This window comes from Paroedura picta, chromosome 1 (genome assembly GCF_049243985.1).
Source record: "Paroedura picta isolate Pp20150507F chromosome 1, Ppicta_v3.0, whole genome shotgun sequence".
Taxonomy (NCBI): Eukaryota; Metazoa; Chordata; class Lepidosauria; order Squamata; family Gekkonidae; genus Paroedura; species Paroedura picta.
Window position 1 is genome coordinate 48,847,780 of NC_135369.1, and position 23,130 is coordinate 48,870,909.

General features: G+C 44.8%; 1 protein-coding gene across 1 annotated transcript; it reads right to left on the bottom strand.

Annotated features, from left to right (window-relative positions):
- Positions 1-248: 248 nt before the first annotated feature.
- Positions 249-23,041, bottom strand: ABCG8 (ATP binding cassette subfamily G member 8). Its single transcript, XM_077337573.1, has 13 exons — positions 22,838-23,041; positions 22,156-22,266; positions 20,879-21,035; positions 18,772-19,010; positions 17,704-17,836; positions 14,503-14,772; positions 12,700-12,871; positions 12,503-12,595; positions 9,266-9,465; positions 9,075-9,151; positions 6,597-6,864; positions 4,755-4,882; positions 249-479 (listed from the first exon to the last, which is right to left on the bottom strand). Exons 1-13 carry the CDS (start codon positions 22,886-22,888, stop codon positions 342-344), a joined length of 2,037 nt encoding a protein of 678 aa, XP_077193688.1. The 5' UTR covers positions 22,889-23,041; the 3' UTR covers positions 249-341.
- Between the last annotated feature and the right edge of the window lie 89 nt (positions 23,042-23,130).

The window sequence follows — 23,130 nt, forward strand, 5'->3', positions numbered from 1 at the left end:
TATATGCAGGACACGGGGATCCAATCACTAACTTCGTAATATTATATAACCCCTAAATCTTGGATTGATAGATACTCAGCTTCCTCCTCCAATTACCAGAAGAATAATCTAAACATAGGATTTCGGCATTCTACCAGCTGTATTTTGCTGCCATCTGGTGGCGTACCTAAACCATTGCATTGTTGAATGCTTCATTCAAAATGCACCCTTGCCATGGTGTTTTGATAAAGGTCAGCCATGTTTGTGAAGGGTCTTTATACTGTGAATCTAATATTTAATGTAGATAAATGTAAACCTTCTTCTGTGCTTCTGCTCCCCTCGTATATGATTACATCATGCTGCTACCAGTCTTGATTAGATTTCTGGCTAACAAATCGGAGAGATAAATAGTATAAAAGCAAGAATCCTGTGTTAATGCTTGCCAAGATGAGGCAAATTGCATAGAGGGGTTGGGAGTCCAGATCCATTCCTTGGAGTACCTGCAAACAAAGATATTGGGATGTCATCTGCTGAAAAGAAATTTCATACAAACCAACCGATTGATTACTTTGCACAAACACAACTAAAACAACAGATTTGAAGACAATAGCACTCTTTCTTTGTTGCTAGAGGATGTACATGTTGCAGCAGTTTTGACCTTCAAGAATGCATTCTTTCCTGTGCAGTGGAAGAGGGATGCTAGGTTGAAGATAACACCTGGCACATGTATGTCACGGGCGTGTTCTACGGATTGGCTTATTTATGTACCTTGTTTATAGCCCACCTTTCTCACTGAGGTTCAAGGTAGATCACATAATATTAAACAATGCAATCAGACAGCATAAAACATCCACGATACAATACAATACAATAGAATGGCTGGAAAGCAGTATAGTATATCTGCACAGAAATCATTATCATACCACATAAAAGGAAAGTTGTGATCTAGGATGGCTCACCAGTTATCCAGCATGTCCTGCAGTCCAAGGTATCTGCTCAGCAACTGCTGATGAAACCAGACTGCCTTTTTTCTATTGGTGGAGTATCATCCACTCGTAGCCAGTTGTGGCTCTTTCTCAGAAGTCTGCACACTCATAGAATCATAGAATCATAAAGTTGGAAGGGACCTCCTGGGTCATCTAGTCCAACCCCCTGCACTATGGACACTCACAACCCTATCGCTCATCTTTAAACCGCCTGTGGCGCCACGGGCGCCACAGACTAAATAATTCGTTAAGGGCTGCCGAGGCGGGATGTGTCCGTGATGAGGAAGGGTCTGGATTGGACCCTTCCTCACGACAGACAATCGGAGGGACCCTCTGATTCCCAGCCCCAGCAACTGCGAGCCGCGCGCAGTGCGGCTCGCAGTTGCTCCCGGCCTGATGCGGCGAGAGGCGCAAAGCGCCTCTCGCCGTGTCAGGCCGCCGCCCAAGGGAGCCCCTGGCAGTCGCGCAGAGCGCGGCTGCCGGGGGCTCCCTGCCCGGTGGCTTGAGGCGGTGAGAGGCGCGAAGCGCCTTTCGCCGCCTCAAGCCGCCGCTCAAGGAAGCAACTGCGAGCCGCGCGCAGTGCGGCTCGCAGTTGCTTCCTTGCTGGTGGCCTGATGCGACGGAGGCGCAAAGCGCCTCCAACGCATCAGGCCGCTGCCCAAGAACATCAGCCGCACAAGAAGATACCCCCCCGAAAGACCAACACAAGAAGATCGCCGCCACCCGGGGGCTCCCTGCCCGCTGCCTTGACGCGGCGCCTTCAACACACACAAAAACGGAGCCCCCACGAGAAGATGGACGCCGCCTGGGAGCGCCCTCCCTCTCTCCGGTAAGCTACCTTTACTCTCCCTGCCCTTGCCAGGCCCTCGCTCTCCCCCCCTCCTAGAGCCCATTGTATTTGACATACAATGGGCTTTTTTACTAGTCCACTATAATCTGCCACCCCCTTGAACCTTCACAGAATCAGCCTCTCCATCAGATGGCTATCCAGCCTCTGTTTTAAATTTTCCAAAGGTGGAAAACCCACCACCTCCCGAGGAAACCCTTTCCCACTGAGAAACCGCTCTAAATGTCAGGAACTTCTTCTGGATATTTAGACGGAATTTCTTTTGCATTAATTTCATCCCGTTGGTTCTGGTCCGTCCCTCTGGGGCAAGAGAGAACAACTCTGCTCCATCCTCTATATGGCACTCTTTTAAATATTTGAAGGTGGTTAGAAGAAGAAGAAGAGTTGGTTCTTATATGCCGCTTTTCCCTACCCGAAGGAGGCTCAAAGCGGCTTACAGTCGCCTTCCCATTCCTCTCCCCACAACAGACACCCTGTGGGGTGGGTGAGGCTGAGAGAGCACTGATATCACTGCCCGGTCAGAACAGTTTTATCAGTGCTGTGGCGAGCCCAAGGTCACCCAGCTGGTTGCATGTGGGGGAGCGCAGAATCGAACCTGGCATGCCAGATTACAAGTCCGCACTCCTAACCACTACACCAAACTGGCTCTCTTATCAGATCCCCTCTCAGTTGTCTCCTCTCTAGGCTAAACAGACCAAGCTCCCCCAACCTTTCTTCATACGTCTTGGTCTCCAAACCCCTCACCATCTTTGTTGCCCCCCCCCAAGCCTGCTGTAAAAGAAACCTTTAATGGCAACTAACTGGGGCTATGGGGCATTTCTCTGTCTATTTCACGCTAAGGGGCAGCTTGAGCAATGCAGGGGTGTCAGTGGGCCACTTACAATCCTGCCATGGGTGGCCGTAGTGCTGGGGAGCAGTTGCAGCCAAGCCACATGTATCTTTTTTCTCCAGACTCCCACCAGTCCTCATTGCTACAGCCTTGGCCTCTCAACCAGCAACAGTTTTCTAGAGCCCTTGTATTTTTGGCACCCAACTTTATTGCAAGTGTAATATGTATGCAAGATATCAGCTCAGAAAATGAAATTGAAAAAGTAGAAGATGCTGCACTAAGCACAAGGTAACACCATTTCCTCAGTAAATGTGAGCAGGCTTTATTCTATACCTTCTGTCCTTATGAAACTACCCTCTATCGGGCTGAAAGTAACTTAAATTTCATCCCCATACTGTTCTCTGTTGGGGCCTCAAAGCAGAAAGAGGGAGATATAACTTCAGCCACTTTCTTGCCAATATTCTGTTCTGGCCTCTACTGGCCCCTATAGTTCAATGTTGTCTGTTCTGACAGGCAGCCGCTCCCTTTCTGATACAGACTGGGCATTTCTGCATTCCCAACATGTAGCCACAGCCCCTTCCCCCATATTGAAAGAGATATTTTTAATGAGCTACCTGATTAATCTAGGCCACTTTTTAAATGGGTTTCCCCTGACACTGAAACTAATAAGCTGAAAGCAAGGTGTTCTTCCAGTCAGAGAGAAGCAAACTGATTATCCTTTTGTGTCTTGCCTCCCTTTCCATAGCCTGTCCACTGTTTCTGGAAGTGATCTCCTAGCTTTCAGATTAGAGGCTCTTCAGTTATGATTGACAATCATAGCAAGAACTGTGACATCTCCCTTGACGAGTGCATCATTTGGGAGGTTCTCAGCACAGTTTCTAAACACTGTTTTCCAGTCAATTCACTGCTGAGGAATGGTAAAGGAAATTACTATTTCTTTAACAAAACAAAAAAGTGTCTGTGTCTCCTCTTTTGACAGGCATGCTAAAAGCAAAGCGCTAACAGGCACTCCTGACAGGGGCAGGTGGAGGTTAGGGATCAGAGCGTGACTCGGGAAGCACCAGAGGAAAGGTTCGCACAAATGCAAAAGATGCAGGTGGGGGTATTTGGGCTATGGAGACAAGGCTTGCTGCCCATTCAGGTTTGGAACTGCACTGCTTTTTGTGTGATTCTAGGAGAGGAGGATCAACTGACTACCCCACGCTCCACCCCACCAGCTCCAATGGCTCCAAGCACCACTGTCCTTTGGGCAGTAGTGCAAACGGTCACAGTATAGATGATATAATTGAGATACACCCCTAGATGCTTTGGTACTGCTTTGCTGCTGAGTGTAGAGCTGCCTTTTTAAAAGACCCTTCCTATACCCCCTGTTGGTTGCACAACCACTGGTATCCTAGCCAAAAAAACGGTGCTGATGTTGCAGCAGAACATAAGCTTGCTAGCAGCCACTGTTCAGCAAATAATTTAACATGTCTAAATTTCAAAAAGGAGTGTGGCCCACAGGATTCACTCCATCCTGTTAACCCGGAGCTAAGTTTTTATTTTATCATATTATTTCATACTAGTTTCAAAGTCCCTTTATAAAAAGGGGTTTTGAAAGGGGAGAAGGCGTCAGACTGGCAGGGAGGGAACCCCCAGCAGCCGCGCTTCGCGCGACTGCTGGGGGTTCCCTCGGGCGGCAGTCTGACGCTGCGGTGGCACTTCGTTTCGCGCCTCTCGCCGCGTCAGACCGGCAGGGAGGGAACCCCCAGCAGCCGCGCTTCGCGCGACTGCTGGGGGTTCCCTCGGGCGGCGGTCTGACGCTGCGAGAGGCGCGAAGCGCCTCTTGCCGCGTCAGTCCGGGAGCAACTGCGAGCCGCGCTGCGCGCGGCTCGCAGTTGCTCAGGCTGGGAATCGGAGGGACCAATCGGCAGGCGCGAAGCGCCTGCCGATTGGTCCCTCCGATTGTCTGTCGTGAGGAAGGGTCCAACCCGGACCCTTCCTCATCACGGACAAAGCCCACCTCTAGGGGGCTTAACGAATTAGTTAGTCCGTGGCGCCCGTGGCGCCACGGGCTGTTTAAAGATTATTAAATATCTCCAAACATTGACCCATGGGGGAAAATGTGCCTTACCAGTTTTCCCGGAACTGTGTAAGTGAAGTTCCCAGAAGTCATAGTGTATGAGGCCCCTGAAAATTGAACTTGCATCAAGCCTTCAAAACACCATCTGACAAAGGACACTTTAGATATCCAAAATGGAACTGCAATTAAAAAAAAGAAAAGAAAGCAGAAGGAACATTCAGCATAAACGAACGGGAACATTTCATCCTCTAAAATAATCAATGACAGCAAAAACTAACACTAGATATCGGCTTTTCTTCTTTAGTGGAATCACTAAAAACACTGTTATTGGTTCAGGTTGTGTTTCTGTGCTTTTCAGGAACAAAAAAGCTAAAGTCCTACATGCACATACACAGTTGATAGCATTGCATCCTCAATCTCTCAAGTCGGCCCCATGTTTGATAAACTTTATTCTAAGGTAGAGAAGTTAGTTTAGGCTAGCCTGATCTCGTCAGATCTCAGAAGCTAAGCAGGGATGACCCTGACTAATAGTTGGACTGGGGGCCTCCAGGGGATACCCCAGGGTTATGACACAGAGGCAGCCAATGGCAAAACACCTCTGAACATCTCTTGACTCGAAAACCTTACAGGATCACCATAAATCAGTACTGACTTGAAAGCACTTTCCTCCACCACCGAAAAATTCCCTCTTTCTTGAGGCGTATGAAGGCTTTAAGGGAAGTCTGGGCCAAACATAGTAGGCCAGCGGGCAGTCTCAGGCCTCAACACAGCACAAAGACAGAGAAATGTGCCATCTGACACATGCGGCGTGGAATACATCAGGGCAGCCAAACTCAGTGGGTATGGCATGAAGCAAAGAAAAAAGAATGAAACTATGGATCCCCCCTACGCTATCTGTTTATCATGTTTACGGTCATGCACACTGGAGCATCACATCTGAATCGTGTATATGTACTTTTTATTTATGGCTTTAAACTCAACATCAGGAAAACTAAGATCATGGCATCCGGCCCTCTCAATTCCTGGCAAATAGATGGGGAAGAGATGGAGATAGTGACAGATTTTATTTTCCTGGGCTCCAAGATCACTGCACATGGGGACTGCAGCAAAGAAATTAAAAGACGCTTGCTCCTGGGGAGGAAAGCTATGGCAAATCTAGACAGCATCCTAAAAAGCAGAGACATCACCCTGCCAACAAAAGTGCGTCTAGTCAAGGCTATGGTATTCCCAGTTGCAATGTATGGCTGTAAAAGTTGGACCATAAGGAAGGACGAGCATCAAAGAATTGAGGCTTTTGAACTCTGGTGCTGGAGAAGACTCTTGCGAGTCCCTTGGATTGCAAGGCGAACAAACCGGTCAGTCCTAGAGGAGATCAGCCCTGACTGCTCTTTAGAAGCCAGGTCCTGAAGATGAAACTCAAATACTTTGGCCACCTCATGAGAAGGAAGGACTCCCTGGAGAAGAGCTAATGCTGGGAGCGATCAAGGGCAAAAGAAGAAGGGGACGACAGAGAATGAGATGGCTGGATGGAGTCACTGAAGCAGTCGGTGCAAACTTAAATGGACTCTGGGGAATGATAGAGGACAAGAAGGCCTGGAGGATCATTGTCCATGGGGTCACGATGGGTCGGACATGACTTTGCACCTAACAACAACAACTTTTTATCCAGTATTCATAGGCTCAAATCTTAGTTTCAGTTTCTAGAGTGACCTGGAGAAAAAAAACATGCACATCAGATTCTGTGTACATTAACCCTTTATGAACATTCCTTCCCTGTGTGATTGTTATCATCCGGTAAGCAGGAAAGAAAAGCACAGAGACTGACAGCCCTACACTTTCCTTGCCCCCCCCCCGTATGCCTGTACTCTTTTCCGATTGCTATTTTCAGCTCACCTGTCCACAGGTTTTGCAAGCTTATCAAGAAGCCGCCACTTAGGACAAATGTCATGTACAACATATTGCCAAAGAAGGCTGAGATCTGCATGGTTGGCAGAAGCGCAGATGTCCACAGCGCCATCATTCGGGTGCAGAAGGTTCCAAGCATAAGCAAAAGCAAGTTAAGAAAGAAATTTTCTGGTTCAGGACTAAGATTTGCCAGCCAGTAGATGGGAATTCCATAAATGATGCATAGAACACAGTGCTCTGGAAACTCCCCTAAAACCTATTTTAGAAAGGAAGCAAAATTAACAGGGGAGAAATTGAATGAAGCCCTGTGTAGAAAGAGGAATCTTCTTTAAGGTTTATTGCATATTGCATATTGGAAATCAATTATCTTTTAAATAATCTTTTATGGTCCACATTTTGACCACAAGTGCTTTCAAGGAATCCACATGACAGTGACCAAAAAATGGCAAAGGTGTGTCCCAGGGCAATAATTAACATAGTAGTAGTAGTAGTAGTAGTAGTAGTAGTAGTAGTAGTAGTAGTAGTAGTAGTAGTAGTAGTAGTAGTAGTAGTAGTAGTAGTAGTACTATTTAGACTTGTTTCCTGCCACTCCCAGCAAGCTGACTCATGGCGGGTTACAATATAAAACCCCCACAGACAATGAAACCCCAATTAAAAGCCCATTAAAATGAACATTGTAAGTGTGATATTCAGCAACTATAGATATTAAAGGAAATGCTTTGTGTTCTATACATATTCAATATATTATTCTTCCATACTTAAATCTGGATAATGTTAATTAAATTATTTCTGCACTCTGATACAACTGTACTGAACACACAGAACAGAGTGACAAGTGAACATGAACAGTCTGAAAAATATGGTCTTGATTAACAGATTTTCAGTTGCAAAGAATGTAGACCAAATGAGCAACAGTTATTCTGCGTATTCTCAAGACCCAGTTACATATTTACTCACTGACAGGAATCCTTAAAGAATTCTAACAGGTGCAATTTTTAAAATTCCTTTTGTGTGATTAATAACAATTATTCACTGCTCAAGATTTATGTAATACAGCTTTTATTGGAATGAAGAAGAAACTAAATTTGAATGTAGAAGACTTTAAAATGGTCTTTCATATGGTATCTATCTCAAAAAAAATGTGGTAGACTACAAAGCACAAATCATAGAATCATAGAAAATTGAGTTTGAAGGGATCTCATGGGTCATCTAGTCCAACCCTCTGCACGATCCAGGATACTCAGAACCCTATCGCTCGACCAACCGACCGACCAACCAACCATCTTGGGAAGCAGGTCACCATGGTGGCAAAGCCCCAAGGCCCAGGGCTAGGCCTCGGAGCTCTGCTGGTGGCAGCCACAGCATCTCCCTGCTTCCCCAGCCTGCCCTGCACTGCAAAGGGTGTGACTGGCCTGGAAGCAGGATGCCACCATGGCAGAGCTCTGAGGCTCTTCTCTGAATCTTGAAGCTCTGCCGCTGCAGCTGCCATCTACTCGTGCGCTCCCTCAGGTGGGGCAACAGATGTCATCCTTATCCATTGTTGTTCCTCTATATATTTCTGAAACAGCCTAGGGGGTGGGACGTGACCGGCTGTCCAAGTTGGAATAGGGACAATCAGGGTGCAGCCAGCTCTGCCCTGATTGGCCCTGCCCCTACGGCTCCCGCCTTCGGCCCTGGACTCTAGCCTCTTTGCTCTCAGATTCCTCTGTGCCTGGAACTAGCAGCAGGTGAGAGGGCCCTGGGCAAAGGGTCGTGGTGGAGGGCTTGCTAACGAGAGCCTCTTGGCCAGCTAGGCTGGGCCTGCTGACGAGGGCCTCCCGGCCTGCTGACTGCATGCTGAGGAGCTCTGTCTCGGCCCTGCTAATGAGCTGCCCAGCCCCCGCCCCACATGATTTGGCTGTGAGCTGCAGCCCAAAGCCAACTTACGCTGCCTGGCAGGGGGCCAGGGGAAGGGACCCTTTCAGAGCCCATTCTTAGGAATGGGCTTTGATGCTAGTGTCCATTATAATTTCTGTTTAGGGAACATGCTAGTGGATGTGTTCCACATCAAAAACAGCAACAATTCAGGCAATAGGTGGGATCATAATTAATGTTAATGAAGTTGAAATGTTGCTGAACAAGGTAATTCAGAAGGCATGGGCAAAGTTTCTTTTTCATATAGTGATTGTTTTATTTTATCTTTTATAGCTAAATTCAAGTCTTGTAGCATCTTAGAGACCAACAAGATTTTCATGATATGAGCTTTCAAGAGTCAAAGCTCCCTTCTACAGACCCCCGTGGCTTTCCTCTAAAACTATCTTCAACTTTTATGTACTTTACATGCATTTTGCAAGAGTTAAGAAGAAGCAAAAATAGATGCCACTTGTTACATTTTAGATTCTTGGTTAGAGGACTTGACCAGGTAATCCCTGAATTCTGTGACACCTCTTTGTAGAAATTGAGTACAGGCATACTGGAAGTAGCTACCTTGGCAGAAAAATATGGTCCGACGGGATACAATCCATCTTCAAGATCCTGATAAAGAACAACTCTTTCAGAGTGACCTACAGCATAAAACAGAAATAATCATCTTGTGGATCTTGCTGCAGCGTCTCAGAGCTACTTTGTTGAATTTTCCCTTTTTTAATCTCCTGAACAGTAATAACATTGGGACTTACATTTTATTACTTCCTCAAAGATGACAGTGAAAGGAATCAAGGCTCCTATCATATACAACAGTGCTGATGTATCCTGAATAGACAGTGTGTTTTTTCCATGGCCATAATATAGGAAACCAATGATCAAAGACATTAGGAGGGCTTCAAATCCACGGATTAACAGAGCTGTGAGATCACGAATGTTGTTGGAGAACTGCCGACTGCAACAAGAAGAAACAGTATCACTGAATATAGAGTATGAAATATGGTAATTTTGTTTTTTAAACAAAATTTTTAAACAAAAATTTTTGTAGAAAAAAATGTCAAGAAATTTCAAAAACAATCATTGTATGTGATCACATCTAAATAGAATTTCTGCCATAAGTGGTAGTCAGTGGTAGTCAGGTAACAGAGATTTTTTTAAAAGTATTAGTGCTGTCATATTTATATGATGTTAAATATGGACTCACTCCCAAACTAGCCAATTTTAAATAGTTCTGATTTGTTTCAGTGGCTTGTGTTTTTCTTTATACAGGCTTTTGTATACTAAAAATGGCTTCTCTGTCGTGAGTGATTGCTACCAAATCCACACATAATCTTTGTAACCTTCACAAGAACTCATTATGTCAGAGTTCTCAGAATCTTCCCACAAATGCCACAAGCTTGCAGGGAAGTTTACATTAACCATGTTGGCAGATGGCAACTGAGTTTTCTTTCCACCATTTCAGGACCGTTTCACCAGTTAAGCCACTCAAAGAGTATAGTATGGGGTAGTACAGTGAAAAGGGCACAAATGTACTAAGGGCATTTCTCCCAGCCATCGGCAATATATGAAATTACTGGCATCTACTTGTAGCTCACATCACTGCTGGCCAGGTCCAAGCCAATGTCCTGTGACATAGTAACTGGCTTTGGACTTGTCCGTAGCTGTAAAGGTTAAGGATTCAAATGGTATTAAAATTAGAAATAGTGTTTGCGCAAGGTGGTCTCTACCTCAATCGTCGACCTGACAGACTGATGGTTGACAGATCATACCTAAAAGGTACTTGTTAATGGTTCAGCATCCTCTTGGAGAAGAGTGACAAGTGGAGATCCCCAGGGATCTGTCCTGGGGCCTGTGTTGTTCAACATATTTATAAATAATTTGGATGAGGGATTAGAGGGGGTACTTATTCAATTTTCAGTTGATACTAATCTGGGAGGGGTAGCAAACACAACCAAAGACAGAATCAGAATACAGGATGATCTTGATAGGCTCGAGAAGTGGGCTAAATGGAATAAAATGAAATTCAATAGGGACAAATGCTTGTTTGGAGATTCTAGCAGGAGAGCACATCTATCATATACCCTTGACTGAAGAACAGTACATTCCTTCTATCTGGGATGGTCGCCCTCTTCCACCGAGCGTGCAGCTTCAGGAGGGATGCACATGGATCAGTGAGGGAGGTAGGGGACACCCGCCTAGCCAGCCAGATCAGCCGAATCAATCCTGGCAATCAATGGGGTGACAGATGTTGCAGCCAGATTGCCCTCACATCCAGTAGGGACAAATGTAAAGTTCTGCATTTAGGTAAGAAAAACCATCTACACCAATATAGAATGGGGGAAACTTGTCTTGTCAGTAGCATGTGCAAAAAGGATCTAGGAGTCTTAGTAGACCATACATTGAACATGAGTCAGCAGTGTGACTCAGTGGCTAAAAAGGCAAATGGGATTTGGGGCTGTATCAAAGGGAGTATCGTGTCCAGATCATGGGAGGTGATGGTACCACTTTACTCTGCTCTGGTTCGGCCTCACTTGGAGTACTGTGTTTAGTTTTGGGCATCACAGTTGAAGAGGGATGTTGACAAACTGGAACATGTCCAGAGGAGGGCAACAAAGATGGTGAGGGATTTGGAGACCAAGACTTATAAAGAAAGGCTGGGGGAGCTTGGTCTGTTTAGCCTGGAGAGGAGACGACTGAGGGGGGATCTGATAACCATCTTCAAGTATTTAAAAGGCTGCCATACAGAGGATGGAGTAGAGTTGTTCTCTCTTGCCCCAGAAGGACAGACCAGAACCAATGGGATGAAATTAATTCAAAAGAAATTCTGTCTCAACATCCGGAAGAAGTTTCTGACAGTTAGAGAGGTTTCTCAGTGGAACAGGCTTCCTTAGGAGGTGGTGGGTGGAAATTTTTGGAAATTTTTAAACAGAGGCTGGATAGTCATCTGACGAAGAGGCTGATTCTGTGAAGGCTCAAGGGGTGGCAGGTTACAGTGGATGAGCAGTAGGGATGTGAGTGTCCTGCATAGTGCAGGGGGTCAACTAGATGACCCAGGAGGTCCCTTCCAACTCTATGATTCTATGATTGCAAATGGCTTCTAAATGCAGTTGTTTCAGATAAGGCATGAAGGAAACGGGGGGAAGTAACTTTTATTGATTTTCCTGAATAGGGGTAGAAGGATGCTCAGCAAAGACACTTGAAACTTTCTACACATGAAACATACAGCATCTGCTGGGCTCATCCACTTATTATTTTACAGATGTCAGTTCCTGATTGCAGAGAGCAGATATCAACCATTCTTTTAACTCCTAAAGTGATAAACTGGCCTTCCCATAACTTTATGAATATCAGAATAAAAGTTATTTTTATATGCCACTTTTCTCTACCTGAAGAAGTCTCAAAGTGGCTTACATTTGCCTTCCCTTTCCTCTCCCTGCAACAAACACCCTGTGAGGTGGGTGAGTCTGAGAGAGCCATTATATTTCTGCTTGGTCAGAACAACTTTATCATGGTCATGACGGGCCCAATGTCATCCAGCTGGCTGCATGTGGAAGAGTGGGGAATCAAGCCCTGCTCACCAAATTAGAAGATGCCCCTCTTAACCACTACACCAAGCTGGCTCACAGTATAAGTATGAGCTTCTCCTTATAAGTTCAGGGGTTGTGGGCCAGTTTTTTTGGTTCTGAGACAGATAAAGGTTTCCTGAGAGGGAGAATTCTTCCCGTCTTACTCCCTGGAGATAAAAACCCTACCTGGCTCAAAATTAACAGATTGTCTTTCCATTGCTCACTTCCATGTGGCTCTTCCAGCTTTTAATGGATCCTTATTGATTGGTAGCTGCTCTGTCTACAAACCAAACAGGCCTGCAGGAAACTGGTGACTGAGAGAAAGGGGCAAACCTTTGCCTGTCCATCACAGCAGTACGTGCTGTGCTTTCCAATGTCAGATCTTATATGAGAGAGACACCACATGGATACTTTGGATATTGTTACCTTAGTAAGATAATAAACTGCTGAAACCATCCTGGCAACTGATCAGTTGAACGGGGGCTCATGTTAATCAGCTCCTCTGAAACAAATGGGGGGCTGCCAAAAAAGAAAGACAGAAAAAGGACATGGGAATGTCTGGAGATTTGCACAGCAGTGATATCAGAATAAACCAGTCGTGCTCCCCATGTGGTATTTTTCACCTCATATCTCTTGAAACAGACATCATATTTTCATCTTCTTCTGATCTTCTTTTCCATAAAAAGTCATCAAAATGTTTGACCTTTTCACAGAATAAGGCAGCGAGTGAGCTGGCCCTTTGCTGGCTTCCCATCTCTGTTTCTTCAGTCTGCCTGTCATCACTAGTCAAATCAACTGTAAAACAATAACCAACCAACATTTATATTATCAATGTGTGCCATGTTTGTCTTTCCATATATATGAAACTACTTCATATATTTGTAATTTTACATAACCAATTACAGTCAATTCTTTTAATATGCAAGGTAACAAAATGTATGTTCTTCTTGTGCTCTGTTTTCTAGGTAATCTACAGGCTAATTGGCAGTCTCACTGGCAGTCTTCAAGCAAAGGTTGGATACACACTTTTCTTGGATGCTTTTGGATGCTTAGGGCTGATCCTGCGTTGAGCAGGGGGTTGGACTAGATGGCCTGTATGGCCCCTTCCAACTCTATGATTCTATGATTCTATAATTCTCACAGTAGCCTTCTATGCAGTTACCAGTTATTTTTTGTTTAGCGTTTGTACATGCCCAGGCATTGTAGGTAGGATTGTCAACTTCAAGGTGGTCCCTGGAGTTCTTCTGTAATTAAAAACTGGTCTCCAGAATACAGACTACAGTTATGGCACCATAGAACAATAAACATTGAAACTAATATAAACAATAAACAGTAAAACAAATAAAAATTTAAATGACACCACAAAGTGAATACCAAACAAAAGTGTCTTCACCAGTTGGTGGAAGATAATGCTGGGGATGGGGGGAATCTCCTTGAGATAGGAATTCCACAGTTTTGGTGCCATGATCAAGAAGGCACTGTTTCAGATTGCCACCTGTCTTGCTTCATGATTTTAAGCAGGGTAACCAAAGATGGCTATAAGAGTTAGATAGGTTCAGGTGGAATTAGCACTTTGGAGATACATTATCTATAACAGTGGTACCCAACCCCCGGTCCGGAGACCGGTAGCGGTCCGTGGATCAGGTGGTACCGGGCCGCGGCTCCTCCTCCTCCTCAGGGGCTGCCCTTCCACTCTGCTGCCGGCTTACCTTTGGTGCTCTCCAGCGGCCACCATGGCTGGGGCTCCCCCTCAGCGTGGCACTGTGCAGCTGCTGCTGGCAGCACCCCCCAGGAGGTGACAGGAAGTCAGGGGCACCAGCGGGAAAGCAAGTAGAGCAGGTGCTCAGGCAGCGGGAGCATCCCTTGGCAAAAGACTACCCCTCCCCCGGGCCTCAGTAAAATTTTCAAGCTTTGACCGGTCCCCGGTGATAAAAAGGTTGGGGACCACTGATCTATAATATTTGATAGTCTTTACCTATATACAAGTGACTAAATTACTTCAGGAAGGAGGCTAACAATGAATCCTGATCCACAGATCAGTTTTTGGAGACACACAGAACACTCTGTAGGACTTCCCCTTCAATAGTATTTTTTTTGCTCCTCATCTGTCTCTCAGTTCTCACTGAGAGGGTATTTCAAAAGCAGGGAAGAGAGATCTTAGGTCATGAGACAACATTCTGGGGGCACAAACTAATAACCCCAGATTATCAGCAATCAATATATATTAGACACTTTTATTTCATCCTCTCTCAAAAAAAAATCAAGACAGCAAATATGGTAGGCTGAGGAACAGAGGGGGCCCAAAATTGTTCAGTGAGCTTCATGACTCAATTGAGATTTAAGACAGGGTCTTCCCAGTCCTAATCCAACACACTAACCATGTATACATTGATTTAACATTTCCCAGCAGTACCAATATTACCAACCATAGAAATCAGCAGGGTTGCTGTGTGTTGGGCAGGGATATCCATTTTCTTTGAAATACTGGACCATGTCCCGGGCTGCTCCAGCATAGATTGTGGCTCCAGATGTCATCAACAAAACCAGATCAAAGAGCTGGAAGATATCTGATCGTGGCTGCTGAACTGACAGAAGCACTAGTCTGTTTCCTCTGGCCAGCCTAGACAGTGTTATGACTAAGTTGTGGGCAGTGAAACTGTCCAATCCAGAAGTGGGTTCATCAAATATTAGAATTCCTGCCACAGACAAAACCACAATTATGATCAACTATGGCAAGTTCACAGTATATCTTATCATGTTGGTGGTGTCACCCTAAACATATGCATTTCCAAGAGTAACCCACAGAGTGGCTTCATGTTTATAGGGCCAGAAGGACAAATTTGGCAGGGAAACAAGCCTCCTAGCTATTGTGGGCAATCCCTGCCTCCCCTCCCAAGCTCCAAGTGCAGAGGAGCATTCATCTGCCATTAGATTTTGCTTGCCTGTGTTGTGAGTGAGGCTGACTCTGCACAGGAATGCCGCAAAGAGCCCAATGTTTAAAGGACCATTGTCCTCAACCTTCAGAAGCTCTCTGACACTTGAGACGTATTGGCTCAAGTTTGGCAGTTATATAGAACTTTCCTCCCTCCCCAGCCTAACCGAGCAATTCAATCCTGAACCTATAAAGAAATATCAAAAGCTGGTACTCAACCTGAGCAGTTCCCAAGGCCCAGCAACTCAATCGTTATCTTACTACCTCCCAAAAGCAGTACCCGCACACTCTTAATCTAATCCTACTGTGGAATCCAACTTCATATTCCCCAAAACCTATAAGATAGACAACTCAAACCCCTACAGTTCCATAGCTGATTTTGTACCTTAGCTTCACCTGGATAGCCCAGCCAAGCCTGATCTCATTAGATCAGAATCTAATCAGAATCCATCTTGGTTAGTGTTTGGATGGGAGACCTCCAAGGAACATCAGAGTCATGATGCAGAGGAAGGCAATGGCAAACCACTTCTGAACATCCCTTCCCTGGCTGCCAGACAATATTAGGGTCTCTTGGCTATACTGCATATGTCATAAGATAAATGATAACCTCAGCATACTTCCTCAAACTCAGGGTTGGTCTGCTTCCCATTCCCATTTTGCTGAATCCCTGAGATATCTCATTTTGGATCCCCAGCAGTGGCATACCTAGCCTATTTGGCAGCCAAGGCTATGGGGGGAGATCTGCCCCCAAATCTTCAGGAATTCCCCAACCTGGAGCTGCAAACTCAAACCCCACCCCATGACAGTGGCTTAGGAGTCCTCGCAATGAGAGATGCCAACCTCCAGCTGACACCTGCTGATCCCCTGGAATCAATTCCAGAGACCAGTTCCCCTGGAGAAAATGGAAGCTTTGAAGGCATAAGGCCCTATGGCCTTATGCCCCACTAAGATCTCTCTCCTCCCCAGGCTCCACCCCCCAGTCTCCTGGAGACCCCTGACCTGAAGCTGGCAACCTTCCATCCCTTGCTGGAGGCTGGGTGGGGGGCACCTGGCAATCCTATTAGCCAGTCACACACACATACAGCCCTGGATTCCACTGAGGCACACAGTGCTTCTGGCCAAAACTCACCCAGGCGGCAGCAGCACCACTGCCTCCCATTCATCAGTGGGGTGGAGGCAGTGGCACTGGCCTGCAGGACAGGCAAGCAGGAAGGCTCCCTCCTCCATTTGCCAGTTGAGACCTCCCATATTCAGCAGTAGGGCAGGCGGGAGGTGGAGGCAGTGGCAGCAGCAGACAGATGGGCAGGTCCCTGGCCAGTGGGAAGTGCTACTGTGGCTGGTCAGGCTGGTGAGGAGTAGGACACACACCACAAGGTTCCTTCTGCTGCTGCACCCATGAACAGCCAGAGAGCTCCAGGTGGAGGCTCAAGGCCTCTCAGGACAAAGCAGCTCCCACCACCCACAGCAACTCAATGGTGCCCAAAGGGCTGTGAACAATGGTGCCCCTTATCCAGTGGGGGTCAGGGTAGGTAACATAGTTGCCACACCTTAGATACATGACTGATCCCCAGCTTCTTACTTGGTTTTGGTTTGTATTTCCCCTGCAGCACTGGTGCAACTTTCCTTTCTTCTCCCCCGAATCACAGCCTCACGGACTCTTTTCTTCAGGATCAGGCAACATATGTTTTTTTTCACCCTTTATTTTCCCTCAGACTCCCCATTCATTCCAATCAGGCAAAAACCAAGAACAGTATTGTGTTACTATATTGCAACATTGTTTCATGTTTCTGATTTCCCTTGCATTTCCTCTTTCATTTCCTTGTATCTTGTTAAGGGAATAAAATTATTTCTTTTTAAGATTCTCTATCTCTATCTTGTTTCTCCTTCCAAATAAAAACGCTGAGCTAAACCCAGGTCTCCTCCATGCTGTTTGACCTCAAAATAGTTACCCCAGTGATATGGTCCAACCTTAGAGGTGTAGGAAGCAATCTGCATATTATGGGCCCAGCAGATGTTATACATTTGAATTACACTTGCATACAATGATATGCTGAGAGAGGAGCTGTTATTCCATCACTGTCCCCCATTCGGGCAAATACTAGGGTACAAACTGAGGAAGCTCCAGCCTTGAGGTAGTCCTTCTCCAAATCCCCTGACTGGGAAAGTATGAAAGACTTATGTGGGAAGCCTTCCTCAACATAAGATGCTTCAAGGTGGTCGCCAGCCATTCTGACCTTGAAGGAAAGCCCACACTATTCCACCCGGTCCTAGAAGGGCCTCACCAGTCCAAACCAGGCCTCTGTACCTGAATCCACAAGGGAAAGGAGCTGGACTTCCTTTTACAAATAAACACCTGTGGCACAGTAGACATTTGCAACCTTTTTCTGAGCATTAAGCAACCAAATGGGCACCTGGATATCTTCCCAGTGATTTTACAATGAATTGAATTTGTGGGGAATGAAAACAGAGTAAAAAGTACCTCCTCGTATGGCTGAATGTTATAGATGGTTCCACATGTGGCAGCCTGTATCCAATACAAAGTTTCCAGGAGGTCAACGTGTGGCAGATGGCTATGTGCCCACAGTTGTAGCAACATCTGTCTTACATTGCTTTTTTTCACCCAGTGCCAGTTGGGTTCTAAAGCACCAGATCAGAAATCTAAAATGTTAGCACGTGGACCTCTCTTTATTCTTACCAGGATTCCACAAAAGCTGGATCCCGATGCTTACTCTTCTTCTCTCACCCCCAGAAACACCACGGATATACTCATTCCCAACTTTTGTATCCGCACATTGTCGCAATCTCAGTTCTGCTATAACTTCTTCTACCTGAAAATTTGATCATGGACAAATCACTCTTTTTGGTTTTGCTTTTAGCACAGAGATCACATTCAAAGTATTGAGCATTGTGATTAAATTACTACTCCTGAAGCAGCCTTATTTGTGGACCCAAGGTGGGGCAGCTGTGCTAGTTCAGATGACAAATTGTGTGAGCCATTGTCATACTTATGCCATTCACCGGGAACTTCCTGATGGACTTCCCTATTTTAAATAAGGGGGGGGGGTGGATCTCCTACTATCTGTACTGATATGTCAGGAGAGCCCTGTCATAAAGCCCAACTTTTTCCTGGAGCCACTTTCAGTCCTAATCTGCTACATGGAACCCAGTTAAAAACTAGATGATGTTTTTCTCCCTTTGGTTTAAACTAGATGAGATGCTGAAAGCATTGGAAGTGGTAATAGACTGGACTTAATTTGAACTGTGGACTCCAAAGGCTGAGAGTCTGGTAGAGGGAACTGGATACTTTCCATCCTATTCAAAAATGTCAGTCAAATAAATCCCCTTAAATATGTTAGAGGTAACTGAAGATGTTGCCACTGGTATGACACATCCTAGGCTGGAGCTCATCCCAGTTGGTCCTGATGCACCAGATGAAATCACATTAATGATCAAAAATTTCCAAAGCTACAGAATCACTTTAAAAAATGACTCTAATCCATTTTTCTTTGTGTTCCTTCCTGGACTTAGAGAAGTGCTTGTATACCAACCTGCCAACGCATACATTTCTATGGGAAAGGGTAAGCCAAGCAAAACTCAGGACAAATGAAAACCTGGGATGCTACATAAAACATACTTTAACACTGATTTTAAACAAGACAAATAATCACATTCAGGTTATTTTTTCTTTATCCAACAAGACACACAGTCACTTAGGTAATATTATTAAATAAATCCTTGACAAGTTAATTTTCATTGTAATTACCCTTTTTTGTCTTTCTGACTCGGAAAATGTCTTCGGGAGTCGCAGTTTTGCAATGAACAATAATGTTTCCCTCACTGTCAGGTTAGGGAGCAGCCTGTCATTGTGCCGCACATGGGCAATGCACTTCTTAACCAGTTGGTGGGTCCTGGGTCTTCCATTGATTATAACTTGACCAGATACAACTTTGCCTCCGTGGTCCCTACATGTTATCACATCGAACAAAGATGTCTTTCTGCAAGCTAGAGATAGAATAGATAACAAGGTTAAACATGTATGGTCTGATGGTTTCTTTACCAAAGCTATGCCTCCCCCAATGAGGACGAAGTAGATCCCAGAGATCTGTTTTACTAATGGCAGCACTTCTCTTGTTGCACCTTCTGTTGGCGCATGGAGGCATCCACTTATGTAAAAGACTCAGAGAACATTCTGTTTTGAAGAGAAAACTCCTCATGACAAAGGAAGGTGCTGAAACAGATCTGCCGCATCCAACTCAATAATTATTTTCCTCACAACAACAACAGCCGGTGGACTAGCCTTTGTTCCACAGCAAATACTTGGCAGTTTTTCCTAAGCTATGGCTTAGATTTAGCACATTTTCATAAACCATACAAGAGAATAATGTAGGGAAATATTCATGGGATTAATCTGAATAATGAGGAATTTGTATATCAATTGCTCAATTGTTATTAAATTGCAGCAGCATACTAAGTCCTTGTAGAATCACGAAGCGTTACAATTCATTCCTAAGGCTCTCTTGGTAGATTACTTTCAAGAGAATATCAGAACTCATGTTGTTTGACAAGTAGTGGTGGCAAACCTTGGAAGTGTTGCAGTGTATTCAATCCCCCCTCACAGCATATAGACTCAACAATGACTCTTTATATGCAAGAGGATGGGCTGAACAGGGAGACTATGAAATTCTTAATATTATCTTTCAGAGGACAGATTCCCAACTGAATATTTTGGTGTCTTATAAGAAAGGCAGGCAGGCAGGCAGGCAGGAAGGAAGGAAGGAGGGTAGGTGTTGTGGTTAAGAGTGGCAGCTTCTAATCTGGCAAAATACGTTTGATTCCCCACTCTTCAACCAGCTGGATGTCCTTGAGCCAGTCATAGTTGTTTTAGAACTGTTCTCACAGAACAGTTCTATTAGAGCTCTCACAGCCCCACCTACCTCACAGGCCACCTGTTGAGGGGAGTGGAAGGGAAGGTGAGTGTAAGCCACTTTGGGACTCCTTCTGCTAGAGAACCGTGGGATATAAAAAAACAATTCTTATTAAGGCCATTCATTTTGCTCAATTAAGATGATTAAGAGCTTGGCCAAGCAAAAACATTTTCTGACAGACAGCTGACACTGCGTTTGTGAACATGTAAGAAATGTAATGTTATTACAGCACTTAAACACATGCCATTTTACAGAAGGGCAGTACAGAAATACAGTGAATGAATGAATGAATGAATGAATGAATGAATGGATGGATGGATGGATGGATGGATGGATGGATGGATGGATGGATGGATGGATGGATGGATACCCTGGGCATTGCAAAACAGCTGCTCTACCCTCCGCTGACTGTCTATTTAAATATCTTTCTGCCTCATAGTATTTCTATTGCCTCTGGCCTGATGTTTCTCAACCATTTTAAGGTTACCCTCATCCTATACCTTCCCCCACAAATTCCATCTTTCATTTCTTCTCTCAAGCTACAGCCTCCAATGGCTGCTTTCCATTTGGTTCAGTGTTGGGAGACTCCAGCCATCTTGCTTAAGAGCAGCAGACTCTAATCAGGAGAGCAAGGTTTGGTTCCTCACTCCATTACACATTTAATGTAAAGGTATCTGATTTGGAGCCCACCTTCTAAAATACGCTCTTCCAGAAGCCACCACCCTCTGCTTTGGCCCAGCTCACAATCTCCAGTGCATTCCCATATGTGTCAGAAAACGACATGACTCTCTGTGTTCATTAATTCTATCCTGGTGATCCTAGCATTCCAGTTTAGAATATCTGTCTATAAAGAATGTTTTTCTCAAACAGATGACTTTGCTCTGATGATGGCCTTGTAAAATCTGTTGAGATGGCTGGTTCATATCAGAATGCAGTTCTTCTTACCAGAGCTTTCTATGAGGGCCAACATCTGCCCACTTCTGACTTTAAAAGTTAAATTTTGGATGGCCATCACATGGGAACTGGGGTCTGTGCCACAAGTCCATGGCATCTTTAGCTCTGATACTTTCTGATACCATGGAATCTGTGAGGCCACATCAACCTAGTGAGAAACAGCAGAGTTATAAAATCAAATACAGGAAACAATTTGTCAACAGATAAAGAACTTAAACTAATAAGAGAAGAGCTGGATTAATCTTCATTTTAGACCTCGTGTGAAATCCAACCTCAGCGTCTGCCCAGCTGAGATTTTCCCATAGAGGAGCAGCATCTGATACGCTGCCCCCCAAAACAACAAAAACACACTTGAATCTCTTCTGTGATGTTGTGTAGATTGGCTATTATAATATCTTGTGGACAGACTATAGACTGGTGAGAAGAGTGAGAGGCATTCTTCAGCTTTGCTATACTAGACCTGGCACATTTTTTCCCTAGTGTCCCACAAAATGTTAAGTGAAGATACTGCATTTTTGCTGCATTTTTTTCAAGGCAGAGAACATGTATCCAAGCCAGAATGTTTACCTGTGTTGACCCATTTTTATGTGGCTGCCATCTCTAATCTCTAAAACCCTCCTATTTCCGGCATCTCCTTTTGCAATTGCCAGGCTTCCTTGTTAGGGTTGCCAGCTCTGGACTGGGAAATACCTGGAGACTTTGGGGGCAGAGCTGAAGTAGGAGGGATTTGGGGTGGAGATTCAGTGGACTCTGATGCTATGGAGCCCACCCTCCAAAGTGGCCATTTTCTCCATGGGAACTGATCTCTTTAGCCTGGAGATGAGCTATAATTCTGAAGGATCCCCAGGACCCACCTGGGACTGGCAATTCTACCCTTTGTACCTAGCACCTATCCTTTCCAACAAGGTCCAAAATCTGAAGCCTGAAATTATATCTGATTGTTCCATATTGTTAGCCTTTTTCAATTGACAGCTATGTTAACCAGATTGCTGCCAGGCCCATTTACTACCCCTATGCTGGGTCAAATCCCTGACCTGGATAGTCCAGGCTAGCCCGATCTCATCAGGCCTTGTAAGCTAAGTATTTGGATGGGAGACGACCAAGGAATACAAGGGTATTCTGCTATGCAGAGGAAGGCGATGACAAAACACCTCTGAACACCTGTTGCCGTGAAAACCCTGTGGGGTTGCTGTAAATCAGCTGTCACTTGATGGCAGAAACAACATCAACAATGATTGGTCATAAACAGAGCAAGGCCAACTTCTCACCTGATAGTTGAGATCTCTGACCTCAAGAACATTTGATTTGCCACGGTATGTGAAATACAGACTGTTATCATCTTCTGAGCAAAAAATACTGCCTTGGAGCCCGACCTTTGCCTGTAGAAATTATCATTAGAATGTCATTTTCTTAAAATGTGTTGTGGTTTTAAAAAACAAGAGGAGAGCTACCTTATACTGAATCAGCCCATCAGTAGCTCAAAGTATTGTTTACTCAGACTGGCAGCAGCTCGTTAAGGTTTCAAGTGGAGTCTCCTGGACTAACTAGTCTTTTTAACTGGAGATACTGCAGGGGTTGGCTCTTCCCCAATGCACACGCTAGAGTGGCTGAATCACACTGGGGACTGAATCAGTCCTTGAATGATCAATGAATGGAGGACTTTTCAGTACAGCGTATCAAAACATTCAGGTCTTCAAGGTGCTTACAATATAAGTGGTAGAGACAATGGGGGGTATCAGTGGCTTCTTAATACTCCTTCACATTTTGAAATACTAATGAGATCATTTTAATATGTTCTATATCAGCACTAGTTCAAGTGTTAGTTAATCAATCCAGATGAAATATGCAATTTTCTGATTGCACTTCTTCATTGGTTTACATTTCATAAACCTGACTAAAATCTCTTCAATTTGTCATACTTCTGGATCTTGGTCTTAAAATTTTGCTCACCTTCTCAGTGTCTTCCTTCGCAGTGGGGCAATCCAGTGAACACCTCTTCATCTTTATTTCCTGCTGTGATTATTACTGACCATCTCCTTGTAAACTCTATATTTCCAACAAATGGTGTGTCTTCTCCTTTTGTTTTAAAGTCCAACTGCCACCTCTTTTCACTCCAGGAAATTCACCTGGACTGGCTTTCGTTTGGGACACACCTAGCTCTGTAATGCGTAAACTGTTGTTGCTATCATTGTACTACAATAAAAAAACCCTCTTAGACTAAAGGTTCATCAGATAATGATTAT

Excerpts from the sequence above, each read along its gene's own strand:
- ABCG8 (XM_077337573.1), bottom strand. The coding sequence starts at position 22,888 with ATGAAGAGGTGTTCACTGGATTGCCCCACTGCGAAGGAAGACACTGAG. Across the intron at positions 9,466-12,502 it reads CAGTTTATTATCTTACTAAG|TCGGCAGTTCTCCAACAACA; the intron begins GTAACAATATCC and ends TTCTTGTTGCAG. Across the intron at positions 9,152-9,265 it reads CTTTGAGGAAGTAATAAAAT|GTCACTCTGAAAGAGTTGTT; the intron begins GTAAGTCCCAAT and ends TTTATGCTGTAG.